General features: G+C 52.4%; 9 protein-coding genes across 9 annotated transcripts; 5 read left to right on the top strand and 4 right to left on the bottom strand.

Moving 5' to 3' along the window:
• Positions 1-234: 234 nt before the first annotated feature.
• CAOG_02092 (NADH2 dehydrogenase subunit 22K) lies at positions 235-1,802 on the bottom strand. The gene is made up of 3 exons (XM_004348792.2): positions 1,776-1,802; positions 746-1,219; positions 235-601 (listed from the first exon to the last, which is right to left on the bottom strand). The coding sequence occupies exons 1-3, from the start codon at positions 1,786-1,788 to the stop codon at positions 468-470; spliced, it is 621 nt and encodes a 206-aa protein (XP_004348842.1). The 5' UTR covers positions 1,789-1,802; the 3' UTR covers positions 235-467.
• Positions 1,803-2,076: 274 nt separating this feature from the next.
• Positions 2,077-4,069, bottom strand: CAOG_02091 (hypothetical protein; the record flags this gene model as incomplete). Its single annotated transcript, XM_004348791.1, has 4 exons — positions 2,077-3,147; positions 3,325-3,461; positions 3,611-3,687; positions 3,807-4,069. The coding sequence occupies 4 exons, from the start codon at positions 4,067-4,069 to the stop codon at positions 2,077-2,079; spliced, it is 1,548 nt and encodes a 515-aa protein (XP_004348841.1).
• A 161-nt stretch (positions 4,070-4,230) lies between these two features.
• On the bottom strand, positions 4,231-6,896 carry CAOG_02090 (hypothetical protein). Its single transcript, XM_004348790.2, has 2 exons — positions 6,838-6,896; positions 4,231-5,817 (listed from the first exon to the last, which is right to left on the bottom strand). The coding sequence occupies exon 2, from the start codon at positions 5,388-5,390 to the stop codon at positions 4,347-4,349; it is 1,044 nt and encodes a 347-aa protein (XP_004348840.1). The 5' UTR covers positions 5,391-5,817; positions 6,838-6,896; the 3' UTR covers positions 4,231-4,346.
• Positions 6,897-7,770: 874 nt separating this feature from the next.
• Positions 7,771-10,146, top strand: CAOG_02089 (hypothetical protein; the record flags this gene model as incomplete). Its single annotated transcript, XM_004348789.2, has 2 exons — positions 7,771-7,847; positions 7,982-10,146. 2 exons carry the CDS (start codon positions 7,771-7,773, stop codon positions 9,999-10,001), a joined length of 2,097 nt encoding a protein of 698 aa, XP_004348839.1. The 3' UTR covers positions 10,002-10,146.
• On the bottom strand, positions 10,138-10,785 carry CAOG_02088 (hypothetical protein; the record flags this gene model as incomplete). Its single annotated transcript, XM_004348788.1, has 2 exons — positions 10,138-10,191; positions 10,456-10,785. 2 exons carry the CDS (start codon positions 10,783-10,785, stop codon positions 10,138-10,140), a joined length of 384 nt encoding a protein of 127 aa, XP_004348838.1.
• Position 10,786: 1 nt separating this feature from the next.
• On the top strand, positions 10,787-11,477 carry CAOG_02087 (hypothetical protein; the record flags this gene model as incomplete). Its single annotated transcript, XM_004348787.2, has 2 exons — positions 10,787-10,867; positions 10,985-11,477. 2 exons carry the CDS (start codon positions 10,787-10,789, stop codon positions 11,366-11,368), a joined length of 465 nt encoding a protein of 154 aa, XP_004348837.1. The 3' UTR covers positions 11,369-11,477.
• A 116-nt stretch (positions 11,478-11,593) lies between these two features.
• Positions 11,594-16,496, top strand: CAOG_02086 (tyrosine-protein kinase Srms). The gene is made up of 8 exons (XM_004348786.2): positions 11,594-11,741; positions 12,069-12,096; positions 12,208-12,283; positions 12,389-12,529; positions 12,620-13,151; positions 13,574-15,861; positions 15,967-16,042; positions 16,139-16,496. Exons 1-8 carry the CDS (start codon positions 11,678-11,680, stop codon positions 16,393-16,395), a joined length of 3,462 nt encoding a protein of 1,153 aa, XP_004348836.2. The 5' UTR covers positions 11,594-11,677; the 3' UTR covers positions 16,396-16,496.
• A 160-nt stretch (positions 16,497-16,656) lies between these two features.
• CAOG_02085 (hypothetical protein) lies at positions 16,657-18,043 on the top strand. The gene is made up of 5 exons (XM_004348785.2): positions 16,657-16,956; positions 17,121-17,253; positions 17,347-17,447; positions 17,542-17,617; positions 17,760-18,043. The coding sequence occupies exons 1-5, from the start codon at positions 16,708-16,710 to the stop codon at positions 17,822-17,824; spliced, it is 624 nt and encodes a 207-aa protein (XP_004348835.1). The 5' UTR covers positions 16,657-16,707; the 3' UTR covers positions 17,825-18,043.
• A 21-nt stretch (positions 18,044-18,064) lies between these two features.
• On the top strand, positions 18,065-19,669 carry CAOG_02084 (hypothetical protein). The gene is made up of 5 exons (XM_004348784.2): positions 18,065-18,667; positions 18,788-18,884; positions 18,981-19,070; positions 19,134-19,281; positions 19,387-19,669. Exons 1-5 carry the CDS (start codon positions 18,117-18,119, stop codon positions 19,539-19,541), a joined length of 1,041 nt encoding a protein of 346 aa, XP_004348834.2. The 5' UTR covers positions 18,065-18,116; the 3' UTR covers positions 19,542-19,669.
• Positions 19,670-19,712: the final 43 nt, after the last annotated feature.

The raw sequence follows: 19,712 nt of genomic DNA, 5'->3' as shown, positions 1-19,712 counted from the left end.
ATTTTTTTTTTGTGCTGTTGTGGTGTGTGGTGTGGTTGCTGGACTACGTATAATTCTCATGTGAGTTGTCTTGCAGGACTGTATTAATTAAAGTACTCTAGAATCATTCAAGCTCAGTGCTTTCAGCGTAGTTTCTCTGACCGAGTTCAGGAGGTTGGTGAGCGATACATAATGGCTTCAATCGAGCACGAGAATACTAGCTCGGGTATCACCCTGCCTTTGATGGGCTTGTCAGAGCAAGAAGAGAAATCAAAACAGCGTTTTTTGTTGTTCGATTGAAACACTGACAGACAGGAGTGCTGTGTGGCGAGAGAGAAAACCAGCAACAACAACAAAAAGAACACAACACACCCATCGAAAACAATAAAGGAGAAGAAGAAAACAGACAATGATACAACGAAAAAGACGGGCATAAACAACACAATGGAACAGAGACTTCTTGGCGGGAAGCATGGATTTTTTTTTTTTCACTTTCGGTACCACATTTGGGCCTGGTTGGATCGCTTGATCTTCTTTTGCAGTTGGAGAATGCCGTACAGCAATGCCTCGGCGGTCGGTGGGCAGCCGGGGACGTAAACATCAACTGGAACAATACGATCGCCTGTAACAACGAAAAAAAAGAAACGGATTTTTGGTGTGAGATGCAAGCTGTTCGCCCTCTCAAACTCTCTCTCTCCTTCTCTTTCTCTCTCATTCTCTCGATTTTCTCCACCCATCTCATCTTCTCGATGCTGATGGCACTTACACCCTCGGACAACAGCGTACGAGTAGTGGTAGTAGCCGCCGCCGTTGGCGCACGAGCCCATGGAAATGACCCATCGGGGCTCGGGCATTTGGTCGTAGACCTTGCGGAGGGCAGGCGCCATCTTGTTGGTGAGGGTGCCGGCGACAATCATGACGTCGGACTGGCGAGGCGATGCACGGAAGACAATGCCAAAGCGATCAAAGTCGTAGCGCGCAGCGGCAGCCTGCATCATTTCGACGGCGCAGCACGCAAGACCGAACGTCATCGGCCAGACGGATCCGGTGCGGCCCCAGTTGACCAGCGCATCGAGCTTTGACAGCGCAAACTCGGCCTGGTTGGCAGGCGCGAGGCTGGCAGGGAAGGACGACTTGATCGGCTTGAACACGGTCTGCTGGGTCGCAACGGCCGCGGACGGCGCGGTCGCCGATGTGGTGAGCGTTCGTGCAAGCATCAAGCGATGTGCGGGAGCGAGACCTGTCCATTGGAGAGGGGGGGAGAGCGCAAATGGAAGAGAGCAATGGAAGTGCAGTGAGTAAAAAAAAAAAAAAAAAAAAAAAAAAAATAGGGGGGGGAAGACGTTGAATGTTGCTGCTCCGATCGCAGGCAATAGTCGGCTGAACTCGGATCAAGGCACACGAGATGGTGTTTGGGATGAAAATGGGGATGATGGGGAAGTTGGGTGGATGGGAGCGAAGGATTCGAGGGTTGAAAGTGGAGACCCAGCAATACAATGAAGAATCATGGAAAAAAAAAAAAAAAAAAAAAAAAAAAAAAACGAGGTCAATGCTGCAGCAACGCCATCGCGTCTGAAAGTCAACCATCTAGTCAGACAGACAGGAGAAAGGGAGAGAAAGAGGAGAGAATGGGGGGGGAGACAACAAGAGAATCGGACGGCAGACGAGAGTGCAGCGGCGGCGGCAGCGGCAAGCAAGCAGAAGGGAGAAAGGAAGAAAGGACGAAAGAAGGGGGGAAAGAGGAGAAACGGCAGTAAAGAACCAAAAACACGGGAAAGCGAAACAAAACGACATACGAGAAAGCAGCATGGTTTGAAAAACTGAAGAAAAAAGAATGAATGAATGTGGATGTGCTGGAGAGTGATGGCATGGAGCGTACGATATAGTCTACTGCAGTATGGCATGAAGTAAAAATAAGAGGATGATAACGTTGAACGGAACGATAAAGGCAATGAAAAGAAAACAAAAAGAGTTTGCTTTGGTCGCGCTTGGGCGTGCTCCGCTCGCAAGACACAGGTGTCAAAGACCTACTTATAAACATGATTACAATGACACATGCCACCAAAAAAAACTCATAACGCCTTGTACCCGCCTGGGTTAATCTCGCTTGAAAATTCGCGATTGAACGACACGCCCGCAGCCGAGCGCAAATACTGTCGCAGCATACACCAGCAGTGGAATGAATGCAAAGGCGTACAGCTGCAGCAACGGAAGTCGCGGTGGGAGCATGCAGAGAGTGTGCGCTGCGTGAACAGCCGTAAAGCGCCAATTTTGGCTTGGCCGGAGTTGCCCACCCAGACGGGGCCAGCCCGCTGTGAGCTCCTCTGGCGAGGCGTCGCGCGAGACATACTCGAGCACACTCTCATCGTAGTCGGCAACATCAATCTGGACGAGCGAGAATCCAGGGCGCGCCATGCTCCGGTCTGTCACAAGCGGCGGGACTGTGATTTCCGGCACGACAAAGACATCCTTTGTATCGACGAGCGAGAAGTCCGCGTGTGCAGCTCTCATGGCCTGCTTTCCATGCAGGAAGTCGGCATAGCCATACTGCTGGTGTTTTGTTTGGGAGCCTCCATCGGCTCCCTGCGGCGTCGCGCTGTTAAATGCCGTCGTGACAATCTGGCCTTGGCCGGGGACGGTCGCCGCCATGTGTCGAAAGAGTGCAGCGGTGTCGGCATGTCCACCAAGCACCAGATCCGGTTGAATCCAAGAAACAATGGTCGCTTGAGCTCCAGCGTCGAGTTGCGTCAGCGCGTGGTGCGAGAGGATGATCTCTGCATTCCGTGTCTCGTACTCCATGTCATTGGGTCGAAAGTTGGCTTCTCGGCGGTCTGTGCCCATTCGCGAGAGCTTGTCCAACCGGGTTTGCAAGAGCTCCCGTCGCTTTTGCTCGACGCGACGACTCGCGGCCAATTTGCTCTGCCCGTACCTGTGCAAAAAGCTGCTCGCACTGCTTTCGGTGTCTCTTCCGGCAAGAGCGTCAAACATGACAAAGGTAACTCGTCCGATCGTGACTGCGCGGTTGAGCGCGCCATAGCGCGATTCTAGCCGGTGGGTTTCGGAAGGGTGAGAGCCTAGGTTGCTGTCTATTTCGGAGCTTCGAGGAACAATCAGGATTTGCGCCTTTCCATGGCGTTTGAGCACGTGCATCAATCTCTGGTGATTGTCCTGCATGGTCGGACGGAGCAAATTGAGTTGTTCAAAAGCAATAACACACACACACACACACACACACACACACACACACACACACACACACACACACACACACACACACACACACACACACACACACACACACACACACACACACACACACACACACACACACACACATACCCATACCTCAAACTCTTCATCAGACACTTGTGCTTCATGTTCATGGAACACATCGCCGAGTAGAAGAATCACATCGGGTGAATGCAAACCGACAGCGGCGATTGTGTCAGAAAAGAAGCGGTCGGCATCCCATCTCGCCGCAGCTCCAATGAAACCAAGCGAATGAGCAGCTCTGCCTACTTTGTCCGAACAAGCGAACAAGCAACATACCCAAAATAACAGCATCGAAACGGAATGTAAGAAGCGCTCATGCGAAACACCATCTCACGTTTCACACAGCACTTGATCAGACCTGGAAGCCGTGGGCTTGTCACGACCATCACGCGCAGTGTGCTCACATTCTTAAACGTGGCAAAATGATCTGCAGGTCTTTTGTTTGTGTTGATGCCAACAAAACAACAAAAATGGGAGGAGGAGACAAATTTTGAAAAGTTGGCGCTCAAAATCGTTTCGTTTTGAATTGGGTTGCAAAAGTGGCTTGTTCTTACTGTGGCCAGTCGCACTGTCGCACGTGGATCCACGTTCGGTATACCTCTCCATAGACAAGCCCGAGCACCAGCCAGACGAGCAGCAAGGACGTCAGCAATGGGCCCGGTTGGCAGCGACGCGCTCCGGGTGACTTGGTGTGGTGGTGCTCCCCACCACTCCCGCTGCTGGTGGATGCTGCACGGGCATCGTGCTTGACACTGAATGGCAGTGATCCTGTTGCGAATGGCCCGGTTGGTCGATCGGCAAACTTCCACCTCCACATCGCCAAACAGCGATGCTTGCGAAACGCGTTTTGGAACTCAGATTACAGGACTGATAAAGATTAATAATATAGTGAACAGATGCGCATGTATCGTAAACTTAAGAACATGCGGGGGGTGGGGGAGGCGGAAAAACAGGGAACTACAGATTTGAACAAAATCGTGTCATTTTTCAATCTCTTTTTATTTGGTATTCATGCAAAAGAAAAACAAAGGTGGAGGCAAATCACAACGCAATAACATGACACACAAACCATCATCACAAGAACAACTACGCGCTCACAGAGAGAACATGCTGACAAACTCGACGGGGGCGGCGGTGAAGTACTCTGGCATCATTATCAGACGCGCAATTTGTTGGTTCACATCGCCAGCATCACACGTCTGGGCTTGGGGAAGAGCCGGCAGCGCAGTGGCAACAGAAATCACTGCATCCGCCATGTTGGGAGCGACTGCGACTTTTGGGGCCCGCTTGCGAATGCGGCCAGCGTTCACGACTGGCACAGCGCTGGCGTCTTCATCATCGCTGCTGCGCTTGCTGCGCTTGCGAGAGTGGATGGTGTCCTTGCGCAGCTTGATGGGGCGGACTTCGCCGTGCAGCTTAAAGTACAAGCCGCACGCGTTGCAGACAATGCCAGTCTCGCCACGGCGCCAAAGCGTCGTGTGGGTTGTGGCGCAGTTGGAGCAGATCATCTGGTTGCCTTGGCTGTCCGTGACGGCGGCAATCTTGGTCGACGGCTGAGCAGCCGCATCGGACGGGGAGCGAGCGGCCTTCTTTTTGGGAACGGGCGTCTCGTCTGACGGGGAGGCTGGGCCAGAGGTCGAGTTTGACACGCTGGTACTGGGCGACAGGGGCGTTTGAGCACCGGAGGACAGAGTCTCGGCGTCGTCCAGAAAGGGGAAGCTGTGCTCGCTGCTGCTGCTCGAAGAAGGGGAAGCGCCCGAGCTGAGCGACGTCGTGTCAGACACGCGACGGGAGTAAACAGCTGCCTGCACATCGGCGATGGACTGGTCCACCAATGCGAGCATCTCAGACCAGTTGGGCAGTGCTGGCGCTTGGAGGCGCTGGACTTGACGCTGCTGGAGGGCTTGGGCCTGCACCAGTTGCTGCAAGTACATGGCTTGCTGCTGCTGCTGGTCGCGGAAGAGGAGGGCAAGCAGCAGATCGTTGGCAGAGGCATCGGGGGCAAGCGCGACGGCAGAGTGCAGGTCGGCAGCATCGAGCGGGACGAACGCCTTGTGAGGCATAGGCAAAGGAACGGCAGTGTAAGGGTTGAGCCCGGTCGAGTACAGGTTGGACAGGAAGTCGAACGAGTTTGACATTGTTTGTTGCGCTCGGAAGGGTGCCAAAAAAGAAGAAGAAGAAAAAGAATGTAGGAGAGAGTCGAAAAAGTCGAAAAAAAAATCGTCGCGGTTTGGTGGAGAGATAAAAAATAAACAGGGTAGAATCAAACGGAAAGGTGTCGAAAAGAACGCACGAAAGAAAAAAAGAAAGGAAGACCGGAAGTTGGGGGGGGGGGAATTAAAAATCAATAAACTTAACAAGAAGGAAAAAAAAGAAACGTAACTCTTAAGCTTTGATTGAAAACTTATTGAGATGCGGCACCCTTCCAAGCAACAATGTAAATGTAGTCGACGCGGGTTTCAACAATGCCAGAGGCAAGGCAGGAGGCCATTGAAGGATTTATAAATTCAGATTTGACGAGGGTAGGTGACTTGAGGAGGGAGGGATTGGGATGCGAGCGCCGACCTGAAAAATGAAAGAAGAAGAAGAAGAATAAATTACAACAAAAATATTGCAGCGATAAGAAAAAAGTGAGTTATTTGTCGTGGCAGAAATTTCCTTAAACAGCGAGCGTGTCAGGTGGCACAAACAAACAAGCAACCAACAAAAACAGCAATCAAATTAACTTTTTGAAAAATAATATTGAACCAGAAAGAAAAAAACGCACAAAAGAAAGGGGAAAAAAACAACACGGGCGTGACGGAAAAAAACAAAGGGGAAACAAACGAAAAGAAGTTTTGAGCGAGGGGAAAAAAAAAAAAATAATAATAATAAAATGATAAAGGAGCGCCATGACATCATAATGCGCAAAGAAAATCAAATCGTGACCGTAAGCAAGAGTAGGGTTTGAAAACGAATAAAAAGCCGTTTTGGTTATAGGAACTGGGTTTTGTTTTTACGGGCATTTCAAAATGAGTGCGCATTTTCTCCCCCCCCCCTCCTTTCTGCCGTTGTTTCGAATCCGCCGCTTTTGCCAGTCGAACAATCAATGACAGCAAACAACCTGCCATCTGTGAATTGAGTCGAATGCGCAGACCAGATTGAATCAAGATCGAAAAAAGCGACGACAGTGACTTCGGAAAACCAAAAAAAAAAAAAAAAAATCAAGCGGAAAACAAGCGAAAAAGCCGCTCGATCGTCTTGACGGCCCTTCAGCGGACTTCCCTGCGTCCGCCTTCACTGCGTACGATGAATCAACAGCATGGAAGACGACATGCAGAGGCGCGCGGGGGCCTGGGTTGCGGCAGGGGCGGCAGGGAAGCGAGCAAACGCATGGCTTATTCCGCAGACACGCGGCCGCCAGAACAAAAAAAAAAAAAAAAAAAAAAGGATAGATCGAAAACGGAGATGCTTCGTATGAGTGGACCAGGCATGCAATGCGTTGGTGGCAACATCAAAACTGCCGTGGATGTGCTGTGGGGCGAGTCGGAGAACGAGAGAGAGAGAGAGAGAGAGAGAGAGCGAAGAAAAGTGAGGGAAACGCACCTGCGCTTTAAAAAAAAAAAAAAATCGAAAAGAAAAAATAAAAACCGGAATAAAAGGGGAAAATGTGGAATGGAAAAAAAAAAAAAAAAAAAAATGCAATTTAATGAGTTGACGGCAAAATGGCTTTTTTTTTTTTTTTTTTTATTTGTTTGTTTGTTTTTGCCGATATTTTTTTTTTTCAAACTCAAACAAGTCGAGGGGTTGACTCGATCTACAACTCTGGCCTTGAAAGAAACGAATGCGTTATGAATGGGTGGATGGGCCAGCTTGCAAAGCATCGCAGAGAGGAACGAAAAAGCACAAATGCTCGTGTGAAAAACGTGCCCCTATTCAACCGCACGCTTCCACAGCTGGTGCATTGATCGCGTGGATTCGGATCCATCCCACGTTTTGTCAGGAAGCGTCGAGCCACTGTCGATCATCGAGAGCGGCGCGGTCAAGATGGTCGCGAAGCCACATCGGTGTTTTGGCCTGCACGACACGACCCCTGTCGTTCAGGTCAACGCTGAATCGTGTCTTGAGCAAACGCTTGATCAATTCACCTGGAAGCTGGTTGTGCACCGCAGAGCAGTAAGGCGTGCGTCCACGAATATTGGCAAGCTTGGCGGCTCTCATCGCACAGCATGTCCAAAAACAGCCTGGCGACATCGATCAGCCCCCGTTGAATGGCAGTACAGTGCAGGCATCAAATAGAACACTTGGGACTTCAAGCAGGACCTTGAGAATGTCCATGTCAGACACGACGGTCATGTGGAGCAGAGTCGTTCGCTGTTGTCGCTGCCCAAGCCCATGTTGACGCTTCCCCACTCCCCGACTTCTTCCCGATCTCATCTCCCATGCTCCAGTATTTTCAAATAAATGTTGTTTGTTTTCATTCTGAAATCGTTTATGAGCGGAGCGGGTCAGTCATTTTTTGCCAACTCCAAGTCCAACATGTCCAACAACAACGACCGAGCTGTACCAGACGCCTCCGTCCGCGATCTCACTGTGCAACTTCAGAGTGTTTCAATGTAAGTGTATGCGGCCCACGGCTGGTCGTCCAGCTGCACTTGCGACGGTCAAATCCCAAAAATGCCAAGAAACCGTTTGAAACACTGACATCATTGCCTTTCCCCACCCACCCCCGGTTCGCTTCTCGCCGCAGCTCTGACGCGAACCCTGCAACCAACAATGCAAGTTCGTCCTCCACTGCCCGTCTTGTCGACCAAGGCCCCGCCGCCGCTTCGAGCGACCCGATGCAAGACTTGGCAGTTTGTCTCGGCGTCTCGGCGGTCGATTTCGATCTGGCGCGATTTTCGCCCCGTCTGCCCAACGTCAACCTGGCCACCCAGCGGTCTGGCCTCCTGGCGGCTCTGTCCGATGCAAGTACCATCAAAGGCAACGAGCTGCCACAACCCTCACCATCACAGCGGACAAGCGCCGCAGCAGTGCTTGATGAGCTGGGGCTACGCGACACCAGCGAGTTTGTCCCGCTTGCAGTTGGTTTCATGCTGCTCAAAACCCTTCTCAATGAGCTGAAAGCCGAGGCGAAAGCCGAGGCGAAAGCCGCAGCCGCCGAGACAGCGCGCCAGGAAGCCGTGGCGAAAGCCGAGCAGGAGCGCCAGGAAGCCGTGGCAGCGCGCCAGGAAGCCGAGACCGAGAGAAACGCGCGCCTGGAAGCCGAGACAGCGCGCCAGAAAGCCGAGTCGAGGGCTTCCGAGTTCCTGCTCGATAAGGACATTGTCTTGCCAGCTCTTGGTGCTGCCAATCTGGGCAAATCAAGCTTGAATGCATCCGTGCCAACAAATCACCAACCTGCCACTGCACTCCACGGCGAATTTGTCGTGCATACCGATTTGGCATACACACAGCGTCCTGCTGATTCTGTTCTTGATGCAGCTCGGGCTGGGTATGATGGCGAGGAAGCCGTTCAGCAACTGGTATACCTCACGCTTACTGCGGTCGCCAAAGTCCTCGGACAGACACAACTGGGCGAGATTCCTGTATTCTTCAAGACCGCCGGCTCGGGAGCGAACGCGGCACAGAAGTCGGACCTCTGGTACGTATCGTGGCTCGGCATCGGACATGGTGCTATTGAGGTCAAGAAACCGTCCGCTCCGGAACCCACCAGCAGTCCGAAATACGAGGAGCAACGCAAGCATCTCGCGCTCGCAGACATGCACAACCCGCTCATTCTGGGGCAGCTGTACGACTACTTGCAGGAGCTGCGCATCACCTTCAAGCCTAACGCACTGTTTGGCATCCTGACCAACTACATGTACTGGCGCATCTGCTGGCTGGACGAGCCAGAAGCAAACCGGCTTGCCGCGTGCTCCCAGGCGCTCCCTCGGCACAAGGACTCGACCATGCGCGAAGAGGACCTGCACACTTCGCTTCCCTTGCCTGCTTTCGGGGAGACCAAACCAACAAACACGCCGTTCCTGCCGCCAACTCAGCAGGTTCTGAAGCGCGAGCTCCGCTGCAGCCAACCCTTCTACTACCAAGACACGAATATCGTGTCCGTTCTCGCTTCCGCGATCTACAAGATGAGCCGCACTGTCCCAACGCGCGGAAGATGCCACACAGCCCTTGCCGTCACTTGGAAAAGCCGAGCATGGGAGTCGTTCAAGATGCCTCTTGACTTTAACCACATGCCGACTCTTCACAAATCGCCGGAAGAAGAGAAAAATCGCCTCTACCTGACACTCCGACTCGGCGGTGGCGGCGATGGCACGGCGTGGCTCGCATCGAACACAGCGGGCCGCGTCTGCGTCGTCAAGTTCTTCAACGAGCCCAACTTGGAGGTCATTCAAGCCGAGTGCGAACGGTGGAACGACATCTGGCATCAGCGAGACCCCCAGTTTCCCGAGGCGGTTGTCACTACTTTGCTCGAGCAGCCGGTGCTCGTCATGCCTTTTGTCAAGACAGGAGAGTTTCCCAAGCAAATACCTGCGGACGCTCGAAGGGCGATTCGCGAGGCTGCGCAGAGAATGGCCACGGCAGGCTACATGCACGACGATCTTCTGATGCGTCATGTCGGTTTCTACACGAAGGCTTCCAATACCTTGATGGCGGTCTTCTGCGACTTGTCACGAGTCACCCGGGTGAGCTCCGACGAAGATAAGGAAGCGGCGCGCATGGCCATGCTCACCAAACTTTCGCTTGAGCCCGGCGATGTGTTGTGAGGTGTGCTTTTTGAAACCATGGCTCCATCTGTCTGTTTCTCTGTATGCACTCCAACCCCCTTTGTGAAAATCAACCGGAATTAAAACTGTTTATTAGGTTGTCAAGTCCCGAACGGCCCGCTAGTTCGACCCGAGTCTACTCAGATTTAATTCCGTCCAGCTCGCGCAGACCGAGGGCAATGTTAATGTTCTGTGAAGCGGCGACACACACGAGCGCGCGGTTAGCCAGCAATCCAACGCACAAAACTGTCGCCCAATGAGAGAAGAGAGAAAAACCAACCATCCACATCCAATCAAAAATTCATGTTGCAAATGCAGATCTGCAGGACTTGCGCAGTTACGATGAAGCTCCATTGCGTTTTGCCGCCTAACCCTAACCTACCCTACCCCTTCGCGCTCAATTCAACAGAATGCCGACGCACTGACATCAGCAACATCGACAACAAAAGCTCACCTGAAGTGCCTGGGTGGCAGCTCCCTTGAGGAGGTTATCAAGGGTGGCAACGACGACGACACGGTTGGTGGCAGGATCGACCGCAAATCCACCGAGACGAACAAAATGCTTTTGCGCATTGTCCTTCACGACGGGAACAGCATCCTTCTGAGCGACAATCTCAATCAGCGGCTCCTTGCCAAACATGTCCTGGAAGCGCTGCACGACCTGCTCGCGAGTGAGCTTGACGTCGAGTTGGATGTCGGTGGTCAAAGTAATGCCTTGGAAGAATGGGGCCACATGAGGGGCAGAATGGACAGCTGAGCGCCGGTACGGCGTCCAGCCCGACATCATGACCCTGGCCAAGCCTCTTGCCAACGGCCTTCCCGTGGGTGCCATTCTTGTGCGCGACCGTGTTTCCGAGCTGATCAAGGTGAGATTGGAGGCGATATCAAGGGGTGGTGGTTTGTTTTTTTGGTTGTTTTTTTGGTTGTTTGACTTTTTTTTTTTTTTGTTTTTTTGTTCTCACTGTTTGTTCGCTCTCTGGCAGCCTGGCAATCACGGAACTACTTTTGGTGGCGGCCCTGGCGTCTGCAACGTTGCCCGCGCCGTGCTTGGCGAGGTCCAGCAACTGCTGCCCAAGATGCAGACCAACATTAAGCGCTTTGATGAGATTCTAGAGTCGCTTCGTCAGCAGTTCCCAAAGGTCGTGCTGGACGTGCGCGGCATTGGCTTCCTGCGCGGTGTTGAGCTGACTGCCGAGTACACTGCCAAGCAAGTCCAGCAGGAAGCCTTGCGGCACGGCATTGTCATGATCACAGCCGGCAAGAACGTGCTGCGCCTGACTCCGCCGCTGATTGTCGGCGAACCCCAGCTCGAGCGTCTCCGAACTGCTCTTACTTCTATTTTCAAGTCGATCAAGCCCGCTGCATGAGTTTTTCTTTTGACGCGGGGGTTTGAGTTTTTGTTTGAGTTGGATTTGCTGCTTTTTTTTTTTTTATTTTTCTTGTTCCACAATGTGATCCATTTTGGTTCCACTTTGGTTCCACGCACTCTGTTCCCCGATGCTGAGTTTGACCATTGAGCAACACTGGTATGAACGCTGGTATTCCGACCCCATCCTTTGTTTCCTTTCTTGTAATCCACTCTTCCTTTTGCCTCGCCCGTTTTTGGGGTTTTGGTATTGGCTTGATTTGGCTTTTTTTTATTTTTTTATTTTTTTTTTTTGGGATTTCGCACACAAATGCTTGTTGTCTGTGGAACGCTGCTTCTTGTCGCGGCGCTCCAGCTTGCTGGTACCTGCAGTGGTGAGTCAGACGTAACTTGCATTGGAGTGTTGATGCGGTGTGGTGGCCGTGCGGTGCTGGGGTGGGAGACGCCAACAAATTCTTGAATCGGGCCCATTTGTTCGCTTCTCCCTGCAGTGTCCTGCGCCACCAAGACCAGGGGTGCGGTGGGGAGGATGACCACAGTGGCAACTCGTATCTGCACCATCCTCGCATCGTTCTCCACTCCATCAGTGGAAGCGACAAGAGCGGAGAAACTGTTACCGCTTTTTTGTTTTGTTTTGTTCTTTCGACTCACCCCTTCGGCTTTTTGTATTTATTTGGTTTTATTTGGATTAACCATCATAGCCGCGTACGTCGAAGCCGTCGATCTTCCGTACGTGCGCATGCAAGCTTGATCGTGATGCACTGTGCGTTATGCGAATTGTAGTGCCGTGTGTGGCTGACTGGCTCTATCACATCCGTTTGGTCACCCCACCACATCCAGCACGAACTTGTTTACGGCTGGTTCAACAAGCTATCAGACCGTCGATGTGTCCAATCCACAGTGCTACTTTAAAGGGGTAAGCTGCGAGCGAGAAAAACGGGAGCCCTCTGCAAATATCGCACGAGACCATGGCGTTACTCACACGCATTCACTTTGAAAAATGTTTGGCTGGGGCAAACAGTTCAAGGCCACCTACGATACCGCTGCAAAAGACCGCAATTGGCAATACATCCGCGCTTGCATTACAAAAAACAACCAAGAGCCACTCACCGCAACCAACACGCCGAATAATTGGTCGGGGGAATTGAACACCTATGATGCTGTAAGTTCCCCACCTCCCCACCAATTGTGCATGTGTTTGTTTCAGCGTCACAATATTGACTTTGTACTCTATCAACGACGTTTCGAGTAGGCGTTAAGTTGGACTGCCACGACAGGCACCACATTGTTCGGGATGGCCTCTGTATACGGTCCTGCCGCGGCTGACCGTATCTTCAAAACGCGCGCTGTGCCCATGATTCCGGAATTTAAAGTGGCTGGGAGTTGCGTTACCTCGTCGGCTGTCAATTCGTTCAAGGGGCCCTTAGACTACTCTTGTTCTGGCAGTTTCCAGTACATTGGGTCTTTGCTTTCTACCCACTCCAATTCGCAAGACGATCGACAGTGGTACTTTGCGTGTTGCGTGATGGCTCCGAAATCATGTGTACAGCCCGACAATTTCCCTGCTGGAAGTTGGAACTGTAACTTTATGACCGTGGGAGGCGTTTGTGGGCATTCGTGTGCTACGGGCACGCGATCCACCAACTCTTCCGGCGTCATCACATGCCAGCCAACCGAGTCCTGGACATCGCGCCAATTTTCGTGCGAACAAATCAACTGCGGCTCGCCTGCGAATCCTCCCAACGGCAACTTTGCCTGCGCAACCGGCCCAGCTGGCACAACATGTAAGAAAGAGAGAGAGAGAGAGAGACAGAGAGAGAGAGAGAGAGAGAGAGAGAGAGAGAGAGAGAGAGAGAGAGAGAGAGAGAGAGAGAGAGAGAGAGAGAGAGAGAGAGAGAGAGAGAGAGAGAGAGAGAGAGAGAGAGAGAGAGAGAGAGAGAGAGAGAGACAGAGAGAGAGACAGAGACAGAGAGAGAGACAGAGACTGAGAGAGAGAGAGAGAGAGAGAGAGAGAGAGACAGAGACAGAGACAGAGACAGAGACAGAGACAGAGACAGAGAGACAGAGAGAGAGACAGAGACAGAGAGAGAGACAGAGACTGAGACAGAGAGAGAGACAGAGACTGAGACAGAGACAGAGGGAGAATTTTGTTCTGTTCCATGCCAAGCTGCCCTCACCTTCCCTCGGCGTTGATGCGTACTGCTAGACCTTGCCTCGTGTTCACTGCAATGTGATCTTGGATATCAACCCGCTGCTCCGACCAATATTATCTGCCAGGACTCTGGACCGACCAGCGGCTTTGGGTGGACTTCGCCCTCGAGCAACTGCAACCTCGTCCCGGACTACTGTCCCAGTCCAGGCACAATCAGTAACGGGATGGTGTCCTGCTCCGGCTTGACCCTCGGTTCGACGTGCACGTACTTGTGCAACCAGGCTTATGTCATCGACGGCACTGCCGGTGCGTCAACCACTCGCACGTGCGCTGGAAACACGACTGTTGCCGGCAAGTGGTCAGCTCCAAAGCCAATTTGCGTTTTAAACAATGTGCTGTGTCCCGACAACATCCCCAGACCGTTCAATGGTGCAGTCAGCTGCAGCGGCTTTTCGCTCGGGGGTGTTTGCACCATCTCGTGCAACCAAGGATATCAGCTTCGCGGGTATGCGCCACTCGAAACGGTCGACTCGGTGTGCCAGAGCAATGGCTCTTGGACTCATCCCGAGACAAACTACTGCGATCCGCTCGCTTGCAACCCGCTTCCCACGATTGCCAATGGAGGCTACAACTGTCAAGGAGGCTCTGCCGTTGTTGGCTCGACATGTGCTCCTTTCTGTAATACTGGCTACACGCTTGAGGGCAGTTACGCAGACCCAGTGTACTGCAACGTGTCGCAGCAGTGGAATGCAACAGTGTCGGCGCATTGCACAATTGTGTCGTGTCCTGTTCTGACTCTCGAGCACGGTGCTGTCGAGTGCACCGGCGATACGACAAACTATCTGTCCGTGTGCGCGCCTCGTTGCGATGCTGGGTACGGCCTCGCTGGTCAGAATACCGACCCCGTGCGCTGCCAAGCGTCCGGCGCGTGGAATGCGACCATGAAGGCGCACTGCGGCATTTTGGCATGCTCCGCACTCAGTCTCCTCAATGGCTCCTTTGTCTGCTCGGACTCGTTCAACTACATGTCACAGTGCGTCCCGCATTGCGACAGCGGACTGCGCCTGGCTGGAAATTCCACGGAATTCGTCACGTGCAATTCTTCGCTTCTCTGGGCTCCCGTCGTCTCGCCTATCGAATGTCGGGTCGACAACTCAGATGACAAGCCTGAATCAAGCTCGGCGAGCATGGTACCGGCGGTGGCGGGCTCTGTCGTCGGTGGTGTGTTCTTGCTCTTGCTTCTCGTCGCTCTCATGCTTGTTCGACGACGTCGTCGTAGTCGCGCAAGCATGCAGTTGATTGTGAAAGGTAGCAGCTCGGCATCCCTTCCGATGTATGACAATGCATTGTCGCACGGATCAACCTCGCTTTCAATGCAGCCACTTTCGAACAAGCAGCGTGAAGCACTCGGCACACAGGATTCCGCCTCCGATCTCTATTCAACCTTGCAACCAAACAACACAATCTCCATCGCCAAAGGGACTGTTCCAGCTCGGGCGTCGAGTCACTACGAGTCCGATCAAATCTACGATTCCGTTCAGACGTCGCAGCAGTACGAGGCGCCTGCCAAGCAGAACGGTGCAGAACCCAGCGCTCAGTACGATTCCACCCGCATGTACGATGCTCCAGTCGTCACTGCTCAGTACGAAGCCACCCAAACGTATGATGCCCCAGTCGTCGCCGCCAGCCACAAAGTATCATCTGTCACGGAGGCCGCCGATCACTACGAACCCTCCCAAGTGTACGAGCGCCCCGGGCCAAGGTCAAAATCCTTACGCGACAATTTGGTCTTGGGAGCCAAGCTCGGGTCTGGCAACTTTGGCATTGTTGTGCGAGGGCAGCTTCCTCGACAGTTTGTGGCCCCAGATGCGCAGTATCTGCTGAATGGTCTGAATGAGGGAGCAAACCTCGATGTGGCCGTCAAGTCGCTCCAGTCGGACGCCAATGACAAGTCTCGTCTAGAGTTTGTCGAGGAGGCTCGAATGATGGCGCAGTTCTGTCACCCCAACGTGGTGCGATACATTGCAGCCCTGTTGGACAGCGTGCCCTACATGTGCGTCATTGAGCTCATGCCGTACGGCGACTTGCGCCACGTGCTTGCGCAGTCGAAAGCGCTCGGTATCAGCTGGTCTGCGGCGGAGATGAACCGCGCCCTTGCTCAGGTCGCACTGGGCTTGGAGTACCTCGAGTCGATTCGCTTTATTCACCGTGATATTGCCGCACGCAACTGCCTCGTCAGCTCGGAGCTCACTGTCAAGATTTCTGATTTCGGCATGTCTCGCAGTCTCGCCGAGGAGCAGGACTACTATCGGATGCATAATCGCGGCAAAGTCCCTGTGAAGGTGAGTGTTTTTGGTTTGGTTTGGATTGTTCTCAATAATGTTTTTTTTTTTGTTGGTTTGAAAATGTTTGGCTAACAAACCCAATGCGGATGGGGGTGGATGCAGTGGATGGCACCCGAGTGTATCAATTATCGCAAGTTCTCACACAGCAGCGATGTCTGGGCGTTTGGTGTGCTTGCTTGTAAGTCGTCGAGGATTGGTGTTTGCGACAGTTTGAACAGTTTTTTTTTTTTTTCGTTCCCTGACCGGTGGTGGATATTCTCTTGCACAACAACAGGGGAAGTCTTTTCATACGGCGCATCGCCGTACGAATCCGTCGAGGCTCGTCAGCTGGTGGCGGAAATTGAGGCCGGCCTGCGTCTTGAGCAGCCCGCTAGTTGCCCAAATGATGTGTACAGTCTCCTGTTGACTTGCTGGGATCTCAATCCGCTGTCTCGCCCTGCTATCGCTTCCCTGCGAGCACATTTCGAGAGCGCCAGCGCCGGCCACGATGTCCGGGACATTGGCAGTCTTATTGCCCAAGCTCCTGCGTGAACATTTTAGAAATGGGGGGTTCCGTTTGTTTTCAGATGCGTTTGTCGATTTGTATTTTTCGCTCCATTCAGAACCAAATATCAGTGCCTTTTTCGTTTGTGGACAAGAGCTCTTGTTGTGTGTGTGTGTGTGTGTGTATCTATCCCAGAGTGCGATCGACACAGGAAATTGACTCCTGTACTGAACAGTACTTTGCAAACTTGCAATCATCCTCATACCCGTACTTGTCATCTCAGTTTGCATACAAATCCAGTCGTCTCTTTCTTTTCATCTCTTCGTCAGGTCTCAGTCAGTCTCAGTTTTTGAGCAGCAATGAGCACAACGACAACGACTGCCGCGATCCGTGGCAAGTCAACCGCCGCCACTCCCACTGCTGCCTCTGCCTCGACTGCGGCTGGCACGACCACAGCGACGACGAGTGCTACGGCGACGGCAACGACTGAGCAGCAGCAGCAGCAGCAGCAGCAGCAGCAGCAGCAGAGCAAGGCGGCCGAGCAAGAACTGCCACCAACGTCAACCCAGACCGACCGCCTCACACAACTCCAAGATCGAATCAGCCAGGTAACATCACTACGGCCAATAGATAGATCAATGTTCGTGATGGACGACGGTCTTGGTCGGTCGCGAAGGGTCGACAACGGCGTTGAAACTGAACATGCACTCATTCATCGTCATGATCATGGTCACTGATCTCGTCGTTGATACTGGATGATTTGATGCAATAGATGGCTGAAATGCTGTTTACAAGTGTCGGTGTATTGAAGGACTTTCGGCCGACGGACGCTGCGTCACAAACTGCAACAATCCTGCCGGCCGGTGCACCTGCGCCAAGCGGAATGTCGCTACAGCAATACGAAGGTAGGTATTTTGGATTGATCGGGGCAATGGGAACTCGGACACTCGATCGAACTGCTCACAATGGTTTGTTTGTGCCGATTGATCGGGATGCAGAATTTGCACAAACGCACGCATCCATGATTGCTCGAACTGCCAAGGAGATTGATGTACTCATTGACAGCTTGCCCGAAATGCATGTCGATGCCGAAGACGAGGTTGGATGCAGTGGGGAAACGTGCGATTGTGTGTCGCGGCGACACAAAACACTCATCAGTTTGCGTGATTCAATCTTCTCTCCTTCTGTGACAGTTGCAAATGTTTGCGAACTTGCACAAGCAGAACGCCGATGCCGGTATTGCGTTTGGTGAGACGGTGAATCTTGCAGGTACGATTCAATGTTTTGTAGAGGCTTCGCTTCCAGTGTTCTGCGGGGTTTAAGAGTTGTTGCTCATCTTGTTCGTTCTGAACATTACGTCGATGCTATGATGTGTCATACCATGCTTTTGTTTGTTTGCTACGTTGGATAGAGGCTCACCTCACTGCCGTCAAGCAAGCACTTCACTTTGTGGCGAGTCAGCAAGTGCATCCCTAGTAGATTCTTCTTCTCCCCCCCCCTCCGCCAACTCGTTATGATCTCGTTAATCTCCCTCTTCACTTGGCATATGATGATGAGACTGTTAGCTATGTAGAGCGCATCCTCCCGCCAAGTGATTCTCTTCCTTTTGAATGAATTCTAATCATCAGAATGATCCAACTGTTTGCTCGAGTGCCAAAGTTCTATTACTTTACCTTATATACAATAGTTTGCAACGTTCCATCTTCACTCTCTGAGCATCATTGCGAGGTGCAGTCTGTATTCTATTTGCGCCGCAAATCCTTACACAATGTTGTTGCAGCTGCTCAAGTCACGACCACCGCCGCTGAGCACTTTAGCCAATTCCATCCCATTCGCTTCATCACTAGCATCATCATCATCATCATCATCGTCATCCTTGTCTCTGACTGTGCCGAGCATGCGTTCGACGGCGACGGCGGCAACCCGCGCCATGCAAACGCGTGCTGCTGCTGCCATTGCGTCGTCGCGCGACTGCCACTGCTCACCCGCCGCTCGAGCGTCATCGTGCTACTACACACAAGCGCCGTCTATTCAACCACACTATGCACTGACGCGGGCCGAGCGTCGTCGCAGTGCGTGCTCTGCCTCTACGCGCGACTTCCACTTGCACGCTCCATCTGTGGCCTCAACCAGCGGACAGCCAGGTCAGACGACTGCACGGCAAGCTGCTGGCGATGCAAGCAAGACGCCCAGCAAGAGCAACGGTCACTCGTGCTGGTCTTGCCCGGGTCTGCTTGCCAAGAACGACCTGTTCTGCCACTCGTGCTCGGTGATTGCGCCGCCTGCGCTCAGCGGCACGTACTTTGACCTCTTTGGACTGTAAGCGACAGTGAGACGGCAGATGAATGAATCAGACGGTCTTGGAGACGCAGATAATCGATCAACACCACCAATTTTGTTCTTCCTCACCATCCCCCCCTTTGTTGGCAACCATCTCAGACCCGTTTCGTTTGATCTCGATACCGCAAATCTGGAGCGCCTCTTCAGGCAGCTGCAATGGAAGCTACATCCAGACCGGTTTAGCCAAAAGTCGCCTGTGAGTGAATGCACGTTGTTTTGTCTGTCGGGTTTGGTTTGGTGTACGTGTTTTCTTCGTATCTGAATTCTCTTCCTCACATTGGCCTGACGGCAGACCGAGCAAGAGTACTCCACACATCACTCTTCGACAGTAAATAAGGCGTATGATGTTTTGAAAGTGCCGTTGAAGCGAGCACAGTATCTGGTAAGCGACGCTCATGCACAAACGATTTGGACTGTGGTGGAACTAACGACAACTGTGTGGCAGCTGCACTTGAAAGGCATCGAAATAGAGGAGCGGTCAACCGCCGATTTGCAGATGCCCGAGTTGCTAATGGAAGTCATGGAGTTGAACGAGCGGATAGATCAAGCCCAGAGCGAGGCAGAAGTGAAGGAAATCGCAGCCGATATTGAAGGTGTGTGTGTGTGTGTGTGTACCAGCTGTATGAGAATTCAAGCGGCGTGGTATGTTTGAGTGTGGACAGTGCGTCTCACTCCAGTGGGTGCTTGTTGATTTCTAGATCAATTGCAACACGGCCTCCGCGAGCTTTCGAGCGCCTTCAAGGCCGAAAAGTACGACGTTGCCAAGCAATGGACCATCATTCTCAAGTATTACTACAATCTGCAGCAAGCAGCGCACAACTGGGGGGACTCTCGTGGGAGAGTCGTCCATTGAAAACACCAAGCACGCGAACATTTAACTTTATGATACAGAACAGCCCTGAGCCGACATCAGTCAACTCAGAATAAACCTTTTTTTTGCGACGAAAAACTTTCGCTAAATAGAGATACCAACATTCACATCAACAAAACCGAGCACAAAGACAATCGTTGTAACAGAAAAGAA

Source organism: Capsaspora owczarzaki (genome assembly GCF_000151315.2).
Source record: "Capsaspora owczarzaki ATCC 30864 unplaced genomic scaffold supercont2.3, whole genome shotgun sequence".
Taxonomy (NCBI): Eukaryota; class Filasterea; order Ministeriida; family Capsasporidae; genus Capsaspora; species Capsaspora owczarzaki.
This window is presented reverse-complemented; position numbering and strand designations above follow the sequence as displayed.

Coding starts and splice junctions, on each gene's coding strand:
- CAOG_02085 (XM_004348785.2), top strand. CDS start 16,708: ATGAGCACAACGACAACGACTGCCGCGATCCGTGGCAAGTCAACCGCC. Junction 17,448..17,541: donor ATGTCGATGCCGAAGACGAG/GTTGGATGCAGT, acceptor CTTCTGTGACAG/TTGCAAATGTTTGCGAACTT. Junction 17,618..17,759: donor TGAGACGGTGAATCTTGCAG/GTACGATTCAAT, acceptor TACGTTGGATAG/AGGCTCACCTCACTGCCGTC.
- CAOG_02090 (XM_004348790.2), bottom strand. CDS start 5,390: ATGTCAAACTCGTTCGACTTCCTGTCCAACCTGTACTCGACCGGGCTC.
- CAOG_02084 (XM_004348784.2), top strand. CDS start 18,117: ATGTTGTTGCAGCTGCTCAAGTCACGACCACCGCCGCTGAGCACTTTA. Junction 18,668..18,787: donor TACTTTGACCTCTTTGGACT/GTAAGCGACAGT, acceptor CAACCATCTCAG/ACCCGTTTCGTTTGATCTCG. Junction 19,071..19,133: donor TGAAGCGAGCACAGTATCTG/GTAAGCGACGCT, acceptor ACTGTGTGGCAG/CTGCACTTGAAAGGCATCGA.
- CAOG_02092 (XM_004348792.2), bottom strand. Junction 602..745: donor GTACGCTGTTGTCCGAGGGT/GTAAGTGCCATC, acceptor TCGTTGTTACAG/GCGATCGTATTGTTCCAGTT.
- CAOG_02086 (XM_004348786.2), top strand. CDS start 11,678: ATGCTTGTTGTCTGTGGAACGCTGCTTCTTGTCGCGGCGCTCCAGCTT. Junction 12,097..12,207: donor GTCGAAGCCGTCGATCTTCC/GTACGTGCGCAT, acceptor CACCACATCCAG/CACGAACTTGTTTACGGCTG. Junction 12,284..12,388: donor CACAGTGCTACTTTAAAGGG/GTAAGCTGCGAG, acceptor TGGGGCAAACAG/TTCAAGGCCACCTACGATAC.